This window comes from Seriola aureovittata, chromosome 5 (assembly GCF_021018895.1).
Source record: "Seriola aureovittata isolate HTS-2021-v1 ecotype China chromosome 5, ASM2101889v1, whole genome shotgun sequence".
In the NCBI taxonomy this organism is placed as follows: domain Eukaryota; kingdom Metazoa; phylum Chordata; class Actinopteri; order Carangiformes; family Carangidae; genus Seriola; species Seriola aureovittata.
In genome coordinates, this window is record NC_079368.1 from 19,726,604 (window position 1) to 19,750,537 (window position 23,934).

Here is a 23,934-nt window from a genome sequence, read left to right on the forward strand (position 1 = left end):
TGTGTTTGTGGAGTTAACGCTCTTATTCTGAAAAAACAAGCGGAAGTATTATGTTAACAGCATGTGAGGTAAACAAAGGCCGTTGCCCGATGTCCGCAGGTGTGGTACTCCTGTTCAAACATGTTTTAATGAATATAAGATGTGTCTGTAAATACGTTTGTATCTTTAAGTCCGGTCATTTTGCAGTCGTTGTTACCGCTACGAATAATTCCGGTATTTCACAGACGAGCTTGCTAACTGCTAACAGTAACGGCTAATCAACCTAGCTAGCTAAATAACTACTAACCTCAAGGTATGTTGTCAGTGAACACGTAACGATTTAAGCACAGTTGACCATTCCCTACTGTAAATATTAATACAAAGTGATTTGGAGAAAATAACGAAGTCACTCATTGAAATGAAAAGCTCTATAAACTCTACACTTAATCTTTCAGTGTGTTCTATAAAAAGACGATGTCAACTGTTTTAAATGGGCTTTTTCTTCGGTAGAAACTCATGTTAAATCCCATGTACAGCTGAAACGAGTAGTTGATTCTGTGATTTACAGGTAAATAATCATAAACTATTTCGATGATCGATTAATGATTTCAGTTATTTGCCAAGCAAAAATTGTTCAAAAAATGCTAAACATTATCTGAGTCTATCATATGCTTTCGTTCAAAACTGAATATCTTTGTACTTGAGATTGAACCAAACAAGAGTTTTTAAGACATTACTTTGGACTTGGACTGAAACTGTAGTAGTTTGCTTTTTCTTTCTTTCTTTCTTCTTTTTTTTTTTGGATATTCCATAGATTTAATGAAAAAAATTACAAAAAACTATTTCATTAATATCTGTGAGTTGTTAATTATCTATAGACGTTAACATCTATACATGTACATGTATTAGGCTAGTTTACATTTTTTGAACTTCTGTATTAAAAACTAGGGTTGGATATAATCCCCCCAATTCAGGCTATTAGTAATCTGACAGTATTTTTTTAAATTTTTTTTATTATATGGACTCTTTTGCGTCTTTTTAAATTCAGCTCAAGTCCCTACAGTAATTCTTTCCAGCTGAAGCCCAGCATTCCTTTCTCTCTTATGGCCAGCTGATGAAATATTATTTCCTAAACCACACTGTCCCTTCTATTATGTTGCACAAAGTCAATGAAGATGGATGTGATGTAAGTAGAAATGCAACTGTGTCGTGGGCATGATGGTAAATTGTGTGTTTTGTTTTGCTCTGCCAGGACCTGTGTCCAAGGAAATAAGAGATTTCAAGCAAGTTTGTTGATTATGCACAATGATGGAGAACCCAACAGCAAATAAGAGCCACCTACCCTGTCAGTCGTGGGTGGGCCAGAACGGCTGGTCCACAGCTTTAACTCAAGGACCCCCCCTCAACTCAGTGACTAGCTCTCAGCATCTCAGCTTGGGCTTGTCTTCTGAACAGCGACCCTCCTACGACCATCTGCAGACATCCAATCAAAGCTGTTTGAGCAACCTCAGCACCTTATCATCCACAAATAACACTCATCACTCTGTCCTGTACAAAGCCTCTCACATTAGTAGCAATCTATCATCCACCACGTTATTTGCCAACACTGCTATCCCAAGTGCCTCTCCCCTTATTTCCTGTGCTCAGCAAAGCCCACAGACTTCATCACTGCTGCTAACTGCAAACCAAGGAAAAACTATACCTCTACCATCTCTTCCCCAACCAAACCAAGGATTACAGCCCAGCAGGCCCCAACATGTACCACCTCTGTCACCCCATGACCCTTACAAAGCGACATTTCGACCTCTGTTAACCAATCAGGGTTTACCAAGTAGACTTCAGGATCTGCCTATGAGCTTGCCATCATGTGGACAAAGTGTAAGTGCATCTCAACCTACTCTGGAAGGAGCGAATTTGGAATCTGCTGGTGTTACTGGATACACTCACAGCTATGGCCCTTCTACTTCTCAGGAGCAGCCTCAGTGGATATCATCATCACACTGCACGGGTATTGTATTTGTAATACCTGCGTGTTACAGTGGCATGTTTGTCATGTAGTGAAGGGTGAAAAGCCTCTTCAGTGTGGTTAAACATGTAGTGTTTTGTGTCAAGTCTGATGTTCATATCAGAATTGGACCAAGACCATTTTAGCCAAATTTTTTGACTGCACTTGAATTTTTAGATCCTAATTGAGCGTACTGAATTTAAAAAGAATCAAATCTTATAGCCATTATTTGCCTCCGTATAAGTTCATGTTACAATATTGTACCATTTTGTACCATCTTACATAGTCTTTTCTTTTCCTCAGGAGCCGTAAGCAAATCTGTCCCTGATGCAGCTGCTCATCCTAACAATGAGCCATCGCAGGAGAACATTACTCCTCTGGTGAGGAACCTAACCGCAAACACCAAAACAGAAGAAAGTTCTGTTGTTTTTGTGGTTTATTTTTGTACTAATACATCTAAGCTGTGGTCATTTTTTACATAGTTTGTTGCTATCAAGGTTGACTGACTGTAATAGCGTAGACGTGGAGTTCCATTGAAGATCATTACTGTTAATTTATACCTTTTAATGTTTTTTAAATAAATTTTATCTGCTTTCAGGGCAGCACTGAGATATGGCGTTCAGTACTTTTACATCACCGTGCGCAACTACTTAAACAGCTGGCAGAGATGGATAAACTTGTAAGTGTGTTATGGCAATTTTTCATCATAGAAGATCAGTACTATTTCTTTAGATAGCTGCTATCCAGTATTACTGTAAAGATATTTTATTTCTTAATCCGTGATATTATAGAGATTGTTATAGATAATTATCGACAGTTTCCCCCTACTGACTTTACTTTGTCCTCCCTCTAAGCTGGAATCAATCCCTCCAGATGACGGTAGTGATGGGCAGCCTCTCCCCACAGCTAATCAGGTAGGTGACATTTCTCTTTATTTGGATGCTGTAGTTTGATTTGCAATGATATAAAACAATTCATATCTTATAATATATTACGCACTATTGTTTCCACTCTTAGTTTCCTCCATCAATGGATGATTCATCTCAGTGTGAACAAACTAAAACCAGCAATGCACAGCAAGTTGAGCCGTCTCCAGGAAAGTCAAGGGTAGCTCCATATTACAATTATTAATTCTGCATAAATTACTTTTCTTAACTTTTACAGTGTTAGAATTTCTTACCTTCTTTTTGTTGTTTGTTTTGTTTTTCAGACGCAGCCGGATCTTTCAGCAGATTGTTTATCACCTGCCACCTTTGATGAACACGATGAGGCCTGTGATAAGCCAATGTCAGGAGGAGAATCAGAGGTAGTTACCTTTTATTATTAAAACAGTTTCCATGTGAAAGTTAGGGCATTGCCAACAGTCTGTTTCTGTTATGTTCTTCTGTTCTTTATGTTGCGTTTATGTGGTGTGACCTGTAACTGTCAGGCCTTAGGACACCCAAAGCTTTTCATTTCCTGTTTCAGCCAGTAATCTCATCAACGATAATATTAGATCTGAAACGATGAGTCAACTAATTGACTAGTCAATTGGCAAAACTGTAATATTGTGATGACCGCTAATCATCAGTCATTTATCAAAGGAAAAATGCTGAGTATTACCTAGTGCCAGCTTGTCATTTGTGAGGATTTCCTGCTTTTTTATGCCATATATGGTAGAAAATTGAATAGCATTGAATGGCATTAACTGAGAATATTATTGGCAAATTAATTGATTATGAATAAAATTGTTAGTTGCAGCACTGAAAAAGATATACATTTATATATTGGAAATATATATCAATCAAAATGAATACACCAATCAGCCACAATATTAACACAGATAAGTGGTTTTAATGTTGTGTCTGATCAGTGTATATTGCAAAATAAATTCAGACTTTAGGCAGGTGCAGACTTCAATCATACACATATTGCAAATAGTAATTGACCTAAAGACTGGACAGAAAGTCTTTTGAAGTCGAATCAGTCAAATGAAAATCTTTTTATTAATATGTTTCTGTGTCCTGAAATTTAAAACATGAAATACTCCATAGGATTATATTTGCCTCATTCACAGATTTTGATCTTATTTCCACAATTGTTTTTACGGATTTTTCAGAAAAGGGAAAATACCTCAGCCGAGTCAGGGGACGACACTGATCCTGATTACATCCCTAACAGCGATGGCGACTTCTCTGACTTCCATTCTGACGCTGACTGGGGCTCTTCAGATGAATCTAGTCACAGCTGTTCCTCGACCTCCATGGACGAAAGAGCTCCTCTCCCGTTGAAAAAAAAGGCTAAATTAGAAAGTTCTTTGTGTAAGGACAAAGGTCTGAAAAAGTCATGTGCAACTAATCAGAATCAGCCCCCCGGAGCTGTGGTGCTGCCAACTTCAAATTCCAAAGCACACCGTGTTTACGACAAGAGGAATTACTGTTTGTTCTGCTCTAAGCCACTAGCCAAAATGGCACGGCATCTAGAGACAGTCCACAGTGATAAAGCAGAGGTTGCAGTTGCATTTCAGTATCCAATGCATTCCAGAGAAAGACAGAAGATATGGAACAAACTAATAAATCAAGGAAACTTTGTACATAATAAGGATGTTTTGAGAACCGGGAAGGGACAACTTGCTGTCCGAAAAAGACCCAACACAACTGGACAAGCCAAAGACTTTCTTCATTGTCTTTACTGTCGCGGTCTTTATGTGAAGAAAACGTTGTACAGGCACATGAGACTGTGCCCGGAGAAAGTGAGGAACGAAAATGAATCGCAGATTGGAAGAAAGCGCATCGCATCGCGGTGTGCGCTTGAAACTTTAGGAGATCTTGGTGTAAGCGATGGCTTTAAGAGCATTCTGTGCGAGATGATCTACGATGACGTGACACAAGCCGTCATGGATGACAAGATTATCTTGCAGTTTGGAGAGCAAATGTTCAATCAGCACGGATCTGACGTGAGGAAGCATGATTATATAAGACAAAACCTTCGTCAGATAGCAAGGCTTGTGCTCGAAGCTCAAAAAATAACCCCTCTGAAGAACCTGCAGGATTTCTTTTACCCCTCAAGCTTCCGACATGTGGTTTCTGCAGTGAAAGTCTTAGCAGGCTATGACCCAGAAAACAAAACATACAACATTCCTTCACTTGCCCTCAAGCTCGGCTACCACCTACAGAAGGCCTGTAGTATTGTTGAGAGTAACGCAGTGAAGTGTGGTGATGCAAGCCTGGCAGAGTCTGCGCGAAACTTCCTGTCAGTGTACCAGAAGAAATGGAATGAGCTCATTTCTTCAGGCGCATTAACAACTCTTAGAGAAACTAAACTGACCACAGAAAAAACTGTGCCATTCGCTCAAGATGTAAAGCGCCTGAATTTCCACATGGAGACTGCTCATCTTCTTGCCGAGAAAAAACTGAAAGACGGACCTTCTGCAGAAAGCTATGCTGTTCTGGCCAAGGTGATACTCGCTCGGACAATCATTTTCAACAGGAGGAAACCCGGAGAGATATCAACGATACAGCTAACAACTTTTATGTCGCGTAAAAAGTCAAACGTGCTTGATGACATGGATGTATCCGTCTCAGATTTGGAAAGAACCATGTGTGGGCTCTTCACTAGAGTTGACATACGAGGGAACTGTGGGAGAATGGTCCCTGTTCTACTAAAGCCCTCATTCGTGTCAGCTATGGAACTTCTCGTTAAGACCCGCGAGACATGTGGGGTCCCCAGTAAGAATCCCTTTCTCTTCGGCCGACCGTGTGCACTGTCTGCCTACAAAGGGTCGGAGTGCATCCAACAATATGTCAAAGAATGTGGAGCTAAAAACCCTGAGGCGCTGACATCGAGAAAGATCAGGAAGCATTATGCTACAATGCTACAGCTGTTGAATCTGGATGAAGATGAGGCTGACCAAATTTTAGGCCCTAATAATCAAGTTCGAACCCTGCGACAGAACAACGACATGCAGCTGGATGATGTTGAAATGGTTTCTGAGGGTAATCATTTTTCAGTTTTTAGGCAATTAAAAAATATATATGCCAAAAGACCAAAGTGACGTTTTGCACAGTTCAATATTAAATACAGGATTTAGGTAAGGTGCCAGTCTGTGGTTACGTTCAGTATGAAGGTCGTTTCCACCTTTTTCACGTTCCACTTGAATATACAAAAGTAAACCACTTTCTAAAGTAACAGCTGGCGTGATATTTTAATGATCTCTGAGTAATGTTGAACCAATGGGGTCCACACGTGTGCCATACTTTAGAGCAACTGTCATCATATTAAAGATTATATCATATGCAGGAACCTGGAATACACATCCGTCTGGTTTTGAAGACTTGCAGATCTAAAAACCTTTTAACTGGACTTGGACTAGCTTTCATTTGTACATTTGATTTGATATCATGAGGCAAATGGTTCAGATATCAGTGCAGTGATCTGTTGATGTAATATGGCTCAAACTAAATTGAGGGTTACATTCAATCAGTTGATGTTAGGGTGAAAACAAGGGGGTGACTAGTATCCTGAGAGACCACTGAGTAACTTTTTGCCATTGAATGGAGGGTGTCGCACTACATGGCTGTAATAAATACAGTCACCACGACCAAATGGCTGTAAGGCTGAAAATGGAATGTGCGTATAGGTAGATGGGAAACACTATGTAAAATAAGACTTCCTGTTTGTGTCTTCAATGCAGCGAGATCACAACAAGCTGCATCATGGCATCAAACTGAGGTCTCCGGTGCAAGCTATGAACCAGCAGATTTTTATCATCAACAAGCACATGGAGTAACGGCAGGCACCGAAGTGACTGTACCTCCAAGACCTGTCAACTCAGACAACAAAGGTAGTACTGGCGATCATTAACCGTCTTTCTGTCCCTTTCTTTTTAGGTTCATGACTCTATGACATATTGTCTATAAGCTTAAATTACTGATATGTGATTTTGTTATACTTTTTATACACACGTGGTGCTCCTAAATACATTTTACAGTTTGCACACATCTATTTTTAGTTGCTCGCACTGTAGAGCCCTGATTTGCAAGTATTTTTATTTTTGACTTGCCAATCCACTTTTTAGGTGTTGATGGTCCCGATTCTCCCAAGCCTGCAGTTTGCCAGAATATATATATATATATATATATATATATATATATATATATATATATATATATAGTTTTTGTCTTTTTAACACATCACATTGCCTAATGTTATGATATTAGACTTCCACAATTAATGATTATGATTATGTTTTTGGTTTTTATTTACTGCCTGTATTTAATTTGTCTGGATTGTCTGTTTCAATAGTTTGTTGATCTTCTAAATTGAATTAGATGTTCCAATCACCCTGTTTCATGTTTCAGTTTTGTAATGAATGTAGTTTGAATTCTGAACACTATAGGCCACACATTTCAAAATCATTCATGCATGTCAAAGGGGAGACGAGACAAAGTGTCTCCAAATGTTGTTATTAATTGTTCGTTTTTTGTTCAAGCTTTTTTGATGTCAAAACAAACAAAAAAGAAAATTTGGAGGGTGAGATTTACAGGTTTGAAGCTTTTGTCTTGTCTTTGTTTGGAGTCTTTGTCCACAAAATAGAGTATGTTCGTTACAACAGTGTATATAAGATCCTGTCTTCAACAAACATTCAGCTTAAGAATAAGACACCTTGCTGTGTTATGTCAGGAACTAATTTTGAGGAATATTTAGTTTTTCTAGAGTTGTTTCAGTGATGACAGAAGTTTATTCATTTCTGCTTTCCCCATAACAGGGTCTCAAAATAAGGGCAAACACAAATGGGAAGAAGCAGAGGTTCTTGCTGTCGAAAGACACATGATGCGTTTCATTCAAGGACACAAGGTGCCTCAGAAAAACGACTGCATTCAGTGTCTTGAGGCTGAGCCAAAAGCACTGAGGACGCGTTCGTGGAAAGGTGTAAAGGACTACGTCAGGAACAGGATCACAGCCCTTAAAAGACAAAGTGGCACATCCTCAAACAGTAACAGGCCGGGGCAAGTGGAACCACAGCAGAGTACTGGACATTTTCAGCAGTTGTAGATGTGATATTTTGTTGATGGCAAAACATGCAACTTTTGCCTCTTCTACTTTCTTATCCTTCACCAGCCTCTCTCCCTAGTTCCGTCCATCCGTTTACAATGGCCAAGGATAGATTGATTATTGATCATTTTTATTACATTTTATGGTTGTTCTCAGTCAGCACTGTTTATTATGATTACAGTTTGTCTTACTCTGTGATTTTGTTCCATTTTATTAAGTTCATTTAAACAGAGACCGTTCATAAATACTGACAAATGGCTGATGGATAATACGTTTTTGGAGCTGTAAGTTTACCCTCCACAACCAAGTTATCTGGTATACTGCATTTTGTTATTCTGTTTGGTATACTAGTATATGGTATTTTGTTTGACTTTGTATAACAGTTTACCAATAATAAAGTGCCAAGAATAATATTCTAGCAATTTATTTTTGAACAAAAAGATGCCACCCAGTCTTTGCATGTTTGAATGACAATCATGTCAATCATGTGGAGGACAAAGTATTTACTCAATAATAGCAGTATTTTATTCAATAATAACAGTAGCAGCAAAGTTTCATATTCAAAAGTACAGAAGTTTTAGCAACAAAATGCACTAAAAAGTTTCAAAACGTAAAACTTAGGAAAGAGAATTGCATTGCAAGTGTTACATTGCCAAATGTAGTTTCAGATTATTATTACTAATAGCTTGTGCAGTATTAATTTTGTGGCTAATTCAGGTGAAGCAAATTTACATATTTTCTATGCTTAAATTTAATTTACATGTTATAATAAATTTGTGAGATAGTTGGGTACTAATCCTTAATGTATTATTTTATAAATATAGATTTTCTGTGTATGAACATCTATGATTGAACATCATATGATTGAACATTTATTTAATAGCTATAGTTACTTTACCTATGTAATGGAGGTGAAGAATAAAGTAGCATATAAAATGCAATTACTCAATTGTCACAGCACTTCTGTAAATGTTCTTAATTAGTCTCCACCACTGCATACAGTTTTATTTATAAATTTAATTTATTGAAGAAAGTATAATCTATTTACTTTTTAGATAGTCATACATAGATAGTTTAGATAGTTTATTGCTATTTATATTTTGTATTTTCAAATTCTATTTTTCTTGTATCCAAGTATCGCAGGCTTTTAGTTTGAAAGGAAATGCGGAAACGCGTTGTGGTGATTCTTGCTAACTAATATGCTAAGGTTGCAGCAGGGCTCAGCGTCATGGACGCAACCGGCTGTGGTCGAACTCATGACCTCAAAGATGAACTAGTGTCGCATTGTGGATTCTTTATTTTATTATAACGGAGAGAAAAGCAAATTATTAACTTCAGTCTCTCGAAAGAGTTTCGCTTCCGTCTCAGCTGAGGGGAAATGAAGACGCTAACGACGTTGACGAACAACGGCCGCACGCGAGTTGGTTTCCGTTGATGTCCAAAGGTATCGAATCAAATCTTTTATTACTTAAAAAATAAGGATGCTTTTCTTCAAATTGAGCTTTTAATCTTTTATTTCACGTTGTCTGCTCTTTGGAAGCACTGGCTGTCCAGTGTCCGTAAAAGGCTTTCACACCCACAAGAGCACCTGTGTATATGGGCAAATATTAGCTAGCGTCAGTTACAGAATAAACAGTTAAACAATTAACCGGGGCATAATGATCTTTTAGACGTTTTGCTCCAACGATGATGTGTTTCAATCTAGTAGTTTAGGTAACGTGATGCTGTTGTGACAGCGCTAACTGTATTGGTCAGAGGATTAGAGTTTTCAAAGATGTAGGGTCTAAAAACATACACTTTGCTTTTTATTGTTTGCAGGCAGCCTTAAGCTATCTGCAACAGACATTGTCATTTCGAAATATGTGAGAGGAAAACAGGGAGAGTCGGATCACGACCCTGGAGGTGATTTTTGCATGTTTGTATTGCCTCGCTAGGTCCCGCCTCCGACGAGAAACGCACCTATCAGTGATGGTTATGGAGGATGATGGCCGTCCCCACAGCCAATCAGAGCCAGACACCCTGTTACCAGTGGGCGGGACAGAATGGCTGGTCCACAGCTTCATCTCCAGGACCCTTCTATAATCATCTGCCCAGCGTTCAGCATCTCAGCCTGGGCTCACCTTCTGACCAGAGACCATGTTACGGCCACCTTCAGGCTTCGAACCAGGGCTGCCTGAGCAACCTCAATGCCTTTTCATCCAGAAACAGCAGTGATCACAGTACGCTCAATGCTAATAATGCTGAGCAGAGTTTGCAGCATATCATTCCTAGTGCCCATGTTTCATCCATGGTTCCAGCTGCAGGCCAAGGAAAATATATACCTCCATGTTCTCTCCCTCTTATGAACAATGGGACACAACCTTGCAAGTCCCAACAAATGTCACCTTACGTCGCTCACAGCCCTTACCAAGCAATATCTCCCCCTTTCCAGCCCCCATACACACATCAAGGTTCACTGAATGGACCTCAGTCACCACAACAAAAACATCTGCCCATTAGCCCTCCATCATTTGGACAATGTGTAAACCAGAATCCACAGTGTACAACCCAACCTGCATTTGAGAGGGCAAATATGGAGTCTGCTGTTAGTGCTGGATATATCCACAATTATGCCTCACCCGACTCTCCTATCCAACAGCAGCCTCAGTGGACACCTCCACCACACTCTAGAGGTAGGTTAATGTGTAATATGTACATGATGTACTTATATGCATGTTGCAGAGCCTCCTGCATGAGTAAAGATGAAGTAGTCAAAGTTGAGCAACATTGGTGAGTAAAATTGTGAAAGTATCTTAAGCTCCAGACCAGTGGCACTATAAGAAAAAATGTTATTGCTTTATCCCCATCATTCAGGGTGTATACCACCATTGCACTGATCAAAGTGCATCTTTAATTCTTCTAAATAAGTGTTGCAGTCTGAATGAAAACAGCCCACTTTTGGATTTGATACTCCAGTCAGAATCTTTCCTCCATTGTCTGGCTCCTCTGTTTTCTCCTCAGGAACCATTAAAGAGTTTGTTCCGAGTACAGCTGCACAGGACAGGAACATCACACCACAGGTGGGGGAAATAAAGTTGCAGCATTAAAACTGTTTTAATGTAGAGAGTTTATTACTAACACAAATGTTTTTTTTCCTAATTGATTAACCAGCAGATTATTTTCTCAGTTAACTGATTAATTGTTTGGCCTGTAAAATGTCACAAAATAGTGAAAAATGTTCATCACAGCTTCACCAATTCACATCCTCAAATGTGTTGTTTTGTTCAAGCTACCATCCAAAGCTTAAAGATGTTCTGTTTACAATGCTTTAAAACAGAGAATGGCATCAAATCCTCGCATTGGAGAAGTTAGAACCAGAGAAGGATTGTTGTTTTTGCCTGAAGAAAATGTTGAAATGAACATCAAAATAGTCAACTCTAGTAGAGTTTCACCCTTAAACTTTAAAGCAGTAACTACTATGTACCTTGCAAAAAAAAAAAAAGACATCTTTCTAGACTCAGATTAGCTGCAGTTCTATAAAATGTACAGTCTAGAAAACAAAATCTCACAAAAAACTGTCTCAGTATGTAAAAATATTTTCAACTTTCATGTATAAGTCTTTAAATTTTCTCTCTGCAGTCTCCCAACTCTGAGTCTCGTTATGGCCTGGACCCAGAGCTGCTGCCCAGTGCTGTAAGTTCTTTCATTGTCTCTCTTCATATCTTTTCTTGACTGACTTCCACACTGCATTACAAAGCATCATATCAGTTGACATGCTTCATATGCTGTTGATGTTTTTAGGTTTTAGAAAGCTAGTAAAATGGCTGGAGGTTGAGTATGGCAAGTAAAGGGTCCAGTGCTTGTGTTAATGACACTGCTATTACTAAGTAGATGCGAGTGAACGTCATTCCAAGACTCTTGGGCGACATATAGTTTGCTTATTAGTAATTTGATATATGTTCATACAAAGGCCACAAAGGCTATTCTTGCTGATTGACATAGGTGCACCTTTGTCTCGCTCTGTCTGTGTCAGGTGAAGGTAATTGCAGAGGACAGGGCAGAGTGGGAGGGCAAGGTCTTCGTCTCAGAGCCTTTTTCTCGTCTTCCTCCTCTGGCAACGACTTCCTGTATCATCGAAGACAGAGGTAAATGTGCACAATCGGTCTGTATCTGTCACAAAGATCCACTAAATAAAAATGTGTTCACCCAGTACTATGGGTGTAGATTTCATACTTAACACTGCATCAACATTACGTTCAACATTGCTTTCAACATTATTTTCAGCATTATGACTGAAATTCCAGCAACTTTATACACCATGCACAATGAATATTTTTAGGGCTCCAATAAACGTAGATTTGGGGATGTCAAATTAAAAAAATTACTTTTACTTAATATTTTTAGCGCAGCCTGTTGAATAACATCGATGTGATGTCTCGTCAAGTAAGGTCAGCAGCTTGTTACTCCGCCTTGAGATTAGTTCATGCATGCTAAATGTTGCTGGACATCAGTTTAATAACAGCTGTAGTTTGGTCAGACAGAAGAAAGCATAACAACGATTCCTGTCAAGTGTGCAGTGGAAGTTAGAGCGACTCATATTCAGTTTTATTTTTGTGTTTGTGTGTGTGTTTGATGTAACTTTACGTCAACATTCATGTCATTATTGACCTTGTCTCTGTTGAACTCTAGGTAACACAAGTCCTTTTGCCATCCGTTCCACCTCATATTGTGTGCCCTGCGAAAGTCAGACCGCCCTGCTCAGTCGTTTGCCGCTGGGAGCTCTGGTCACTCCTCTTGCAAAACAAAGTCCCGGAGAGGTCAGTTTTTGGCTTCTTTGCTTAGTCATTAATCTATTTTAAAAATCATATAAAAAATAATGGCAATGACAAATAACAACTCACAAATAAAGAAACTCAAAACATCATGGAGATTTTTTTCCTGGAAGTGAAGTTATACACCAATATTTTGTATCACTACAACTAACCTATGTGCTGTTTACAGTGATGGTTTCTGTGAAGATGCTAAAGTGTATAAATGTGTATTTGTTGTCTCTAGAAGCCCCTCGCAGTTTGCAAAGAGTCAGAGTGTGTTGTGGGATGTACTTGGTGTGGAGCCTCCATGTGCCCGGCGATGGGCTGGCAGGACTGTGGTCAGAGATTTTACTGCCCCTTCTGTGGTAAACTCAGTGAAGGTAAGATTTAACATTGAGCATCTTAAACCACCCTGGGTCAATGAATTTGTCACATCCTGTGTGTTAAGCTGTTGCGCCTAACCTGATTGTAGTTTCCTGAGCTTGTTGCTTCATTTTCATGCAACAACATCTCTTGTCTCTTTGTGGCTCAGTGCCGTGGCAACACTACCAGCCCACCAAGGGGGTGGAGGGGGTTCGGGTCGATAAAGACAAGAGGCCTGAACTCAGTCTGGGGTCATATGAGATTCTCAATTCTCAGACAGTTAGTTTCCCTTACTATCATTATCAGTTTTGCATGTAAGTTGTTATTAATAGCAGCTGTTGAATATGTGCTTTGTCAAACATATGTACATTGTGTTTGGTGGGAAGCAGCATTCTGGACACTGAATGTGTGAGACAGTTACTTTGCAATACAATAATGCTAAAGCATCTGGAATAGAAGAACCAAGGGTCATTAAGATTAATTTTGATTAGTTTTATATGTGACTTTTTATGAAGATTTGTGTAACCTGATACCAATTTATATGATGATTTGAATATTTTGGGAATTGAATTGGTGCAACAAAATGAAATTTGAAAATATCACTTAGGAAACTAATAATCCAGTAATTAACTAACTTATGTTGCAACCCTCGTTTGATGTTGTAAATTGTAACTATAACTGGGTAATAACAGTGGAAATAGTGAAATCTCAGCCCCCAGAATAATGACTCTTTTATATTTATGAGGAAAATTGTTGTTCTTGTATCTCAGGGCGAACCTGCTGCACTGCTGCTAGCCATAGATGTGTCTGCCTCAGCGCTTAGAGGAGGACATTTGGAGTTTATAACACAACATATACACACTCTGCTCACCTCTCTGAACAGGTAAAACCCACTCCCACCACCATATACAGTAAATGCACACACACACACATGTACGCGTACAGCATTTTGCAGCATGCACAGTAGTACCCCTGTGCATGTTTGTAAGATGCAAGGAAAACAGGAACAATGATCTATCGATCTTTCATCTTATTTGTGTAGGGAAGATGGTGACGCCTTGTCGGATGTCCGCGTTGGCTTGATGACATATGACAGAAGGATCCACCTGTACAACCTCAGCCCCGCCCTGTCTCGCCCTCACATGCTGGTCATCACAGAGACAGAAGACCTGCAGCTTCCCGTGAGGGAGGGGCTTCTGGTGTCCCTCAAAGACTGTATAGACAGCATCGACAGGTAACAGACATGTTTACTGACCATATTGTCAGACAAATGTATTTTGTGAAGTCTGTATGCTGGACTGACACAGTGGAAATTCTGCTCATTCTTTCATACATTAATATTTTCAATTACTTTCATGTTCTAGCTTTACAAAGTGAACCTAAAATCTGATGAGTTCAGTTTTTGCTTTAAGATTTCAATTTAAAATCAGTTGATCCCAGCAGCTGGAAGTGGACCAATCAGAACTGACACTGACACATCATACCTCTTTGAAACTCCAGAATTCCCTGTAATTTAAGAGGAATTTGATATTTTGAGAACAGTCAGTTTTTTCTAGCTTGAAAATCAGAAGAAAACGACAGTGATAAAGCAGTGATTGACTTTTTTGTTTTTGTTTTGATTCATCAGCTGTAGGAGGAACTGACACTTGTCTGAGGGTCATTAGCCTAAATGGCAATGTTGGGTGGCAGCATCTTCCCTTCTTTGTAGGCAGACATGCACACATGTAAAAGGGATGCTTAGTATGTGCACAAGAAAAAATTCTCAGTGCTCAGAAAGTAATAAAATACTTTCCTGCAAATAAAATTGACAAAGTGAAAATACTTTTGCTGCATTGCTGAAAATAATTTCATCTCTTTTGTGTCATTTGGCGTAAAGTGAACACAGATTCCTGTTGTTTCATTGTCTGTGTGTTTCTGTGTGTGTAGTGTGTTGCAGCTTATTCCTCAGTTCAGTGCAGAGTGTGACGACTCTAGTGGAGTTCCAGTGGAGCTGCCGGTCAAAGCCGGGCTAGCTGTACTGCAGGTCGGTTATCATGACTTCCTATTCTACATCCAAGTTTTATTTTGTGTGTTGTGGCTGTATGACTATGGATAAAACCATAATCCTGATTATTTTACAAACTGTCAGTATTTCTGGAAAAACGTTATTTTACTGATGGTTAGTTTAAAAAAGAAAAAAATTTAATGTGATTGTTTGTTTGTGTGTTTATTAGGCTTTGGGTTGTCCTGGCAAGCTGCTGATCTTCCATACTGCCTCTCTGATAGAGACGGGACACACAAACTGCTCCTCAGGGTTCTTTGGCTCCAACAAACCAAAGGTACATTTAATACACACTCTGTGTAACAAACCAAGTAGTGGTATCATTCAACCAAGTTTGATAAGGGTCACTCATGGTGAAGTGCCCTTAAGCTTGAACCCTTATCAACTCTAGTGGGTGCTTCAGTTGACCTCTGACCTTTCTGTTGAGAGGAAGGAAGCAAACAATAGCAAAGACCTTATTGGTAAGTCTTGCCAGCAGCCATCTTGGCAACGCCTCCAGGCAGTTATTGCAGGTTAACAATATCAGGCCCCTATCTAGATGAAGAGAGTCATAACTTCACTGTCGAAGGTCACCGGGGCATAAAAACTGCTTCAAAAGTTTGGTGACTTTTCCCCAAAATAATGTTTAAAACGCTTTGGCCCCACAGGTTATACTGGTACTACACATGCACGAGTGCAGCTCATCCCATCACAGCAAGAGTTTATGTCTGATGTTTGAATAAATGAAGTTGAGGCAGTGTTTGTTTTGATAATCATTTTCCATAGACAACTAGCACAAAGTTTGACAGTAGACTAGAAAGTCGGCTTTCACTCGTGAGCCAACTAGTTTTTTTCTGCTGTGAAGCTCAACTATGCGCTTGCATCAGTGCAGCAACATTTACTGGCTTGATATGGGGCAGGATATGTGTCATACAACCGCCATCTTTGGCGTTAAGGACTTTTCTATCCAGAATTCTTTAAGTGGTTTGCTGTGCGGAGTTGTAACGTGTGTTTCACAGTTGTATTGCTGCATTAATTTCCTGCTCTTTTGTTTTTCCCAGTCCATCTTTCAGCCATCAGAGCCAGCCGTCTCTTTGGCCAAGGAGTGCGTCCGTCAGGGCTGCGGCGTTCACCTGTTTGTCCTCTCCCAACAAGACGTGGGCGGGGCTTGGCCCGGGCACATTCCGTATCTTACAGGTGGAGCTCTGCACACCTACAGCCACCTCCAGGTATTTCAGCAGCTCCTCCTGTTGTAACACTGGAAATCGCACAAAATTAACTACATAAAAAAGACATGTCATGACATCTTTGATAATTGAATCTGCCTGCCAGCACATGTGAATTTCATTGATTAACACTTTGTATCTTGTTTGTTTAATGTTTACAAAAACATTCAGTTTTACGGTGGTTATGTGCCAAACTATTTCTTGGCTCTCAACAGTTGATCACCCAGCAGAAACTGCAACCAAGAAACAGTCTGGCACATAATCTGTAGAAACCTAAAGTGCTTTTCGTAAGGATCAAACAAAGGAGATATAGCCTGTTAATTAGTGAGCTTTAGATGTGCCCACATGTGGATTTTTATCATCACTGGACAGAGCCAGGTTAGCTGTTTTGCCTTGTTTCCACTTTTCATGCTAAGCTAAGCTAACCAGCTTGGCATGAAAGTGAAAAATTCATCCTAAAGTGTTGAACTATTCCTTTAAGTAAAATTACAGAACTGGTAACTGGCTAGAGTTCCTTAAATCCAAAGAGTTGCCTTGAATTGTTGGCCGAGATTTATGTTGCGCTCATACTTTTTTCAAAATATGGCTAATTATTCAGCTTCTGTCATCACTTTAAAGCAGTTGATAGTGCAGCATGGAAGTGGTGTGTGACTGGAACATGCTGAGCATACAGATGAATTACAGTATGGCGTGTTCTATTGTAGACGGCTATTTTTCAAATTTCCACTACAGGGAGAATTGGACAGAGAGCGTTTCAGCGCTGATCTAAAGAGGACTGTAGATGCGGACACAGGCTACAAGGCTGAGCTCAGGATTTTTGTCAGCAAAGGTGAGAGATTTTTTTTTTTTAAAGTGTGATCAGGCAGCAAGTGTCCTTTTCAAAATGCCCATGATTCCAATATTTGTACCTGTCTCACCAGATTTACGTGTGTCCGGCTGTTTTGGGCTGTTTGTCCCCGGGCCGAGCCCCGGCCATGTCGCCATGGCAACCCTTGATTGGTGGACAACACTGGCTGTGGAGCTTGCCCACACCAGAGCTCTGGATGAGACACGAGGTGTAGCCATACAGGTGGGTTAATGTTCACGATCATCAACTTGCATCAGAAATGGTTAAGACAACATCGGTGCCACAGGCTTTTTTATTAGTGCCAGGGGTGCTCAGCTCCGAGGCATCTATTAATATTCTGTTTCGGGTTTATTATTCTTCCGCCAAATTTCGGCGTGTAACTCGTCCCGCAGCTTTGAGAAAACCCCGGTAATATATACATCAAAACGTGCGTCTTGATCCAGAAAGGGGTGCTATGACTTTTGGTGTTAAAATTCCAATTTTTCCCAAAGTTATTCCCAAAAAACTGGGAATAAATAATGCATTAGAAATGCATTGGAATTTTCTTTAGAAACCCACCTTTTTTCTACAAAATTGCACCTTTTTTCTGAGTCACCCAGCTCTCTCATACCTGCATGTAGAAATGTGATTCAAACTATAAAACGGAGGAAAACTTCTGCTCTCTCAAAAAGACAGGAACTGTTTTTACATAACATCTAAACTTTTCAAACTGTGAGCACTCAATGGAGGAGTGCAAATCACTTTTTCTTCAAAGTTAGAGTGAAAGCGTCAGTTGGCTAGAGTGCGTGAAGCAGTAAAAAATAACCTTTATTTTTATTTTTAACTCGAGCTCACGGCCAAACCGTAAAAAGGAGACAAATAATTCTTTCTCAAAATGTAGACATAGTTGTTGGGATTCATAAAATGTAACTTTGACTGGCAGGGTCTGCACAAAATTTAAACGGGGGTGCCGAGTCCGGCAGCAATACCTGTCTCACTCTCATTGACACCTAATGTAATTGTCTTTTTTTTTCAAAAGAATCTCTCTCTGTCTTCGCACTGAGCTTACTCACTCATTTTAAGGAATATCTGAATAAAATAGAGACTGTAGAAACTTCTGGCTTCAGTGTCTGGCACGGTCTTTTCAGTTTTTGAAAAGAAGTAACGGTTTTCTCATAATTTGCAGTTGTTTTGAAGCCATGTAGAAGCCAAATTCTGGGCAGATTTTCGCATTGCCATGGCAACGGCAGCTCCGGACCTGTGTGCGTGCATGCGTGCGCCTAGCAACCAGATAACCAACTCCCCAAGCTCCGCTAGCTTTACATTAGCCGCATGTTAGGTCTTAAATTACATTTAGTTAGGTTTTAAATATGTAAGTCCATTTACTGCTTCCTTTGTAGCTTTTTTTTTTTTGTTTTGTTAAAAGAGTGAATGAAGTTGTGACGGTCTCCGCTGAGACAGAGGAGAGGAGAAGCTACTAGCCCTCTCTCGCTGTCACTTCTAGTCGTGTTGCTCTCCTCCCCAGTAATGTTAAATTTAGCACAGAAAAAAACATAATAGTGGTAATTTAAATAGCGGTTCATGGGATTTATTAACCCTCAGGGGTCCCTCTGTCCTTTTTTGGACATTTTCTTCACTTTTCTTTTTTGATTTGCTGATCATTTTGGCTGTGTTACAGCTGATGGTATGGATTTCTGCAAGAAAGTGTCTTTTTTGACATATTTTTAAAATCTAATGTCAGTTACTGTTACAGGTCTATTATACACTGGTAACACATTTTGTACCCTCTGGGGTTCCTCGCGTCCAAAAAAGGACACACAAAGAAAATGCTATAAAATCATCATATATCAATATTTTTTTCTGCTTTTTTTTTTTGCATACATCTCTTAAACCACTTCAGTTCTGCTCAAACCTACCAAATGTTTATTAGTTTTCAGGATTTTAACCCTTTAAATGCCCGTTTGAAGACATGTTGCCTCTTGTTTTATTAAAAAAAACAACACAGAATATGAGATATTACCCACATAATACATGATGGAGGGATGTGACATTGTTTTATATCAGAGTCTTTTATATCAAGACATTTCTCAAAACCAGAATATGATCAGGGTGACTTTTGAACACTGGAAATAAATCATGTACTCATCCCGACAGTAGCCCCCGTGGCACTCAAAATTTCCCTGGAATTTTCTAGTTAGACTTGTTCTTGTCCTTTCTTTTTTTTTAACCATAATCCTCCTCCTTCCCCTCTTGTGTCCCAGACTGTATTGTCTTACAGCACGCAGACAGGAGACAGGAGGACCAGGGTTCACACTCTGACCCTGCGCTGCTCACGTCAGCTACAGGATGCTTTCCGCCACTACCAGGCCCAAACTCTACTCACCTTCTACTGCAAGAAGAGTAAGGAACTTGCACTGTACATTATTGGATTATTTAGGTTTTAAATTATGATATAAAAATACAAAATCAACAACTGCAGCGAAGTTCGACTTTGGGCAAAAGTACAGTCAGATATCTAGCACTGTTACTGAACGTCTGTTAATGTCAAATTAATATTAAAACCATAATATGATATCCACAAACAATGTGAACATGATAACAGTAACTGAGTGATAACTGATCTCATACCTGCGATTATGTTATGTGCTATATTTGTATTTCTGTCACAATGAAGATTTTTCACCTTCACTTGTAAATGTAATAGAAAATACAATGTATTCACTGTGTAAAATACAGAAAAGATACAAGTCTCCTGTGTAATGACCATATTTATTTACAGTAATTTGTCTCAAAAAACCCATATGAATTTAAAATTTAAAATTTGTGTGTTCAGTGTACTGTGCAGTGTTGGAGCGCCCTCTACAGGAGCTGAGGGAGGAACTGCAGACAGAGATAACAGAAGCATTGACGTCCTACCGCAAACACTGCTGCTCTGCCTCAGTGTCTGCTGGACAGGTGAGGGTTGGAAACAGAATATACTTAATAGTTTTACATTTTTCCAGAATCATAAAGTTTACTTTTTTCTTATAAAGTAAGAGGGTGCACTGTTGGAAACGTCTAAAAAGTTTCATTTATGTACTATACTCTCTCTCTCTCTGTGTTTTGCAGCTGGTCCTTCCTCAGTACCTGCGAGCTCTTCCTGTTTACATCAACAGTCTGAGGAAGAGTGAGGTGCTGCTGCCGGGCCTGAGGAGCTCCATCCACCAGCGACTGCAGCAGCACTGCCAGGTGCTCAGCATGGACACCTGCAGCACCACCACACACTTCTACCCTCTGCTGCTGCCTCTGGTCAGTGCAATCAGCACACAGGAGTTTGTCTTGATCAGAGTGAGGTCTGATGTATGGAGGTTAAATTCTGCACTAGAGAACTAAAGGACAGAATATTCAATAGTGGCATGAAATATTGACTTTTAATGACTTACAGCACTTTAGTATGAGTAAATAAAATCAGTTTTAACATCAGCAACTGTCACAAAATATGCCAACCATTCTTTGTGGTCACACAGTGAATGGGACTTAATTGGAAGAGTAGCAGCTCTACGTATATGCAAGATGTACTGGGTTGATACATGATCAGTGTTGCTTTTTGTGGTAACTTAACTTTCTGCATTAACGTTTTAAATTTTTTCATTTTTTAAAATTGTCTTTATTTTACACTGTGGTATTTTTGTGTAATCTTAAATTAAACATAAAAACCTGACATTGTGTACAGAAGAAAAAGATGTGGTGATGAAAGTACAATCTACATTTTCATTAAAAAAAAATTAAAAAACAGCGTAAAAAGAGGCAAAAGCTCATTTACTGTTTTGCAAAGCAAAGCGATAGTCTTTCCTTCCATTTTAAAAACAATTTTCAGTAACAGGCAGGTCATGTTGGTGAAGTGTTTTGCTTTTATAGTTTTGGTCAGACAGAATCACTAAATGTGTGTTACATTCGTGTTATTTAAATTTTCTGTCCTTTCTCACCTGCAGCCTCTGTCAGTTGAGAACTACGACCCTCCAAACCCAGAGAAGGCGCTGCGCTGCTGTGCCGCCAGCCTGGAGCCCAGAGCTCTGTATTTGGTCCACGCACCCCTCACTCTGCTGCTCTGGGTGGGCACCCAAGTCCCAGCAAGCACCCTGGTCGATCTCTTCAACACCACTTGCTTCTCCTCCCTGCCCTCTGGAGAGGTAAGAGATTACAGTAATGCTGCACCTGCTACAGTAGATTTAGCTTAGTTATAAAAAAAATGTAGTGTAAGATGAAATGAGCATTTTAATTTGTGGACAATGTAAAAAATTAAAAATAATATAATAATAATCTAATTGGCTGCAAGTTTTCATGTAAATGTTACAATGTGTGTGTGTGTGTGTGTGTGTGTGTGTGTGTGTGTGTGTGTGTGTCCAGACCAAGCTGCCAGTTCTTGACAACCCTCTGTCAGTTAGCATTCGATCCCTCATCAACACACTGAACTCCCAGGTGCCCTGCGCCCGCCAGGTGAGCTGCTGCTCGAGGCCAAGATTTTGTATTTCAACAACAGTCCCATGAGTCGGCCAACGTGACCTTAATGACCTTAAGTTACACAGCTGCTGTCTCAATATGTGAGGCTGATAAACATGTCCTCTCTTGCCAGGCTCTTGTTCTCGTTCTAGTCTAGATTTTGACTTTTTATCTATTTTTTATTGTTCAAGTAAACAAGCAAACAAACCTTACCTCCAAATATTTACCAGTGGTTTGAAGGTAATCCAGAAAGTCTTTACAGAGCTGTAATGATAACTATCTGCTCTATTCCACTTTAAAGACATTAATTGAAACAGAAATGTAACTGTGGACTGCCCCTTAATGTGGCCATCAGTGTCAGAATAGAAGCAAACTATTGGAATTGTTGTGGTGTGGTCCTGGTGCTTTTGCTTTTGTTTCCTTGCAACCTATTCAAGGCCCACTAGTACAGATTTATTATAAGACTCAGAATCTGAAAAAAAAAAGTAAAGTGGCGGACAGTTGAGAGCTCTGCATTTGAAAAGCAGGACTTTAATTAAGATCCCAGACAGTGTTTAAGGTGAAACCATCACTTTTTTACCGTCCTCCACATCCGCACTAAAATCGAATCATAAATGTTTCAAAGTGGGATTTGACTAATGATGCACCTCTTGTTACCACTGACAAGACTTTATCTTTCTGTCTCAGCTGTGGGTGGTGAAGCAGGGTGACACCTGTGAGGAGGCTCTGCAGCGCCACCTGGTGGAGGACAAGAGTCCCAACGGGGGAGCGTCCTATGCAGACTTCCTCTACCATCTTCACGTCAACTCTGTCCGGCTGCTGCAGTGACCCTCACACACACACACACACACATACATATTTTCTCTGGGTGCATTATCTACTACAAAAGATGACACTGCAGCATATTTGACCTAAAAAAAAAAAAAATAGACCAGAAGAAGAGGAAAAAAGTATTGTTAAAGATTGTTGGAAGTTGGAAACATTAAAGGCCTGTTATCAGAATCAGGCGATGCATGAGGACATTTTATGAGATAGATCATTTTATTTATTTAATGACTGCTATGATATCGTATGTGTGACGTGTGCTGTGATGAATGTGATCTGTGTTCCTCTGGTACTGTGTTTATGGTGTTAATTTATTCCTGCGTCATGACAATTCTCTAATCCGTGTCTGAGATTGGTCTGTGTGTTGGCCGTGTGTTCGTGTGTGTACGATGGACACAGTCGGTTGTGTGCATAATCTCCTGTAAATAAATGAAGGCTTTAATTGAACCTAGATATAAGTTTTAAATGTTTTTTTTCCAGTGCACTTCAGCCGTGGGGGGAAAATCTGTGGAACTTTCTAATTAATGTGTCTTAAATGTCATCCGGCAACAGCAGATGAGTATGTGACTCAGGAAGCCGAAAGGGCAACTGTCTAATGAGGCCAAGTGGCTAATAACTCTAATTGCCAGTATTTATATTGCTTCAAGGGTGGGAAGCACTCAAGCATGTAGGTGTAGCGTGGGGGCGGAGTTAGAGGCGGTGGTGGGGTGGCACTTGTGTTATTTTTTAATTTTCTATTTTACTCATATTCTGACGTTACTCACAAATTTGATGGGGCAGACCCTCTAACAACGAGACAGTAAGTCACCTGAGGTTGTGTTACGCTGCATTCACAGTGTCTACAGAACGGAAAGAAGAAACACATCCATTATTCTGATTTGGTAGCATTCACGGATTATTCCTAAGTGGTTAAACCTAGTGATAAATTACTGTTGTTGTGTTACATATGTGGAACACAAGTGAAACCAGATACAAACTGTATATCTCCAACAAAATTAGCTGAATATATTGTATTAATGTTCATATTAGATTTTATTTTGATGTAACTCCCAGCGATGATGTCATTTGTTACAATGTCTGGTTCTTCTCACCGTTTCTCGAGATGATGCAATTTCAAATGAGATCAGCCTCTCCAGCATGTGCTAGAGATGGTGTTGGAATTATGTGTAGGAGAAAAATAAATCCTCGTACAAGTTGTTTGTAGGAAACTTTGATGTCAGTTAGTGTTCTTTAAGTAAAGGTGGTGTTTCTGTCAAGTGCCATCGAGAGAGAGAGAGAAAGGTTCTGACGTTTTTCCATCTGAAAATCATTTGAAGTCAGAGGAGTCGATGCTGTAATATTTTTTGTTTTTGTTTATGAGATAATTAAGTTGATTAAAAGGGATGATC

At 39.6% G+C, this 23,934-nt stretch overlaps 2 protein-coding genes across 3 annotated transcripts; both read left to right on the plus strand.

Moving 5' to 3' along the window:
• The first annotated feature begins 29 nt into the window (after positions 1-29).
• On the plus strand, positions 30-8,430 carry LOC130170115 (uncharacterized). 2 transcript variants are annotated; one of them, XM_056377263.1, is made up of 11 exons: positions 30-99; positions 1,232-1,857; positions 1,951-1,987; positions 2,288-2,364; positions 2,583-2,663; positions 2,839-2,898; positions 3,002-3,091; positions 3,195-3,290; positions 4,083-5,958; positions 6,657-6,806; positions 7,731-8,430. In XM_056377263.1, exons 2-11 carry the CDS (start codon positions 1,285-1,287, stop codon positions 8,015-8,017), a joined length of 3,327 nt encoding a protein of 1,108 aa, XP_056233238.1. In that variant the 5' UTR covers positions 30-99; positions 1,232-1,284; the 3' UTR covers positions 8,018-8,430. The 2 variants fall into 2 exon arrangements, with proteins under 2 accessions (XP_056233238.1, XP_056233237.1); XM_056377262.1 differs by having other exon boundaries at positions 1,232-1,987.
• Positions 8,431-9,218: 788 nt separating this feature from the next.
• On the plus strand, positions 9,219-23,923 carry si:dkey-13n15.2 (protein transport protein Sec24C). Its single transcript, XM_056377332.1, has 21 exons — positions 9,219-9,461; positions 9,952-10,689; positions 11,018-11,076; positions 11,636-11,689; positions 12,030-12,141; positions 12,686-12,813; positions 13,052-13,187; positions 13,340-13,449; positions 13,941-14,053; positions 14,213-14,404; positions 15,097-15,193; positions 15,384-15,488; positions 16,252-16,419; positions 17,149-17,245; positions 17,337-17,485; positions 19,504-19,642; positions 20,076-20,197; positions 20,351-20,530; positions 21,214-21,411; positions 21,629-21,718; positions 22,409-23,923. Exons 2-21 carry the CDS (start codon positions 9,999-10,001, stop codon positions 22,547-22,549), a joined length of 3,081 nt encoding a protein of 1,026 aa, XP_056233307.1. The 5' UTR covers positions 9,219-9,461; positions 9,952-9,998; the 3' UTR covers positions 22,550-23,923.
• The last annotated feature ends 11 nt before the right edge of the window (positions 23,924-23,934 follow it).

Excerpts from the sequence above, each read along its gene's own strand:
- LOC130170115 (XM_056377262.1), top strand. The coding sequence starts at position 1,285 with ATGATGGAGAACCCAACAGCAAATAAGAGCCACCTACCCTGTCAGTCG. Across the intron at positions 3,092-3,194 it reads CGTCTCCAGGAAAGTCAAGG|ACGCAGCCGGATCTTTCAGC; the intron begins GTAGCTCCATAT and ends TTTGTTTTTCAG. Across the intron at positions 3,291-4,082 it reads TGTCAGGAGGAGAATCAGAG|AAAAGGGAAAATACCTCAGC; the intron begins GTAGTTACCTTT and ends CGGATTTTTCAG.
- si:dkey-13n15.2 (XM_056377332.1), top strand. The coding sequence starts at position 9,999 with ATGATGGCCGTCCCCACAGCCAATCAGAGCCAGACACCCTGTTACCAG. Across the intron at positions 13,450-13,940 it reads AGATTCTCAATTCTCAGACA|GGCGAACCTGCTGCACTGCT; the intron begins GTTAGTTTCCCT and ends CTTGTATCTCAG. Across the intron at positions 15,489-16,251 it reads TTGGCTCCAACAAACCAAAG|TCCATCTTTCAGCCATCAGA; the intron begins GTACATTTAATA and ends TGTTTTTCCCAG.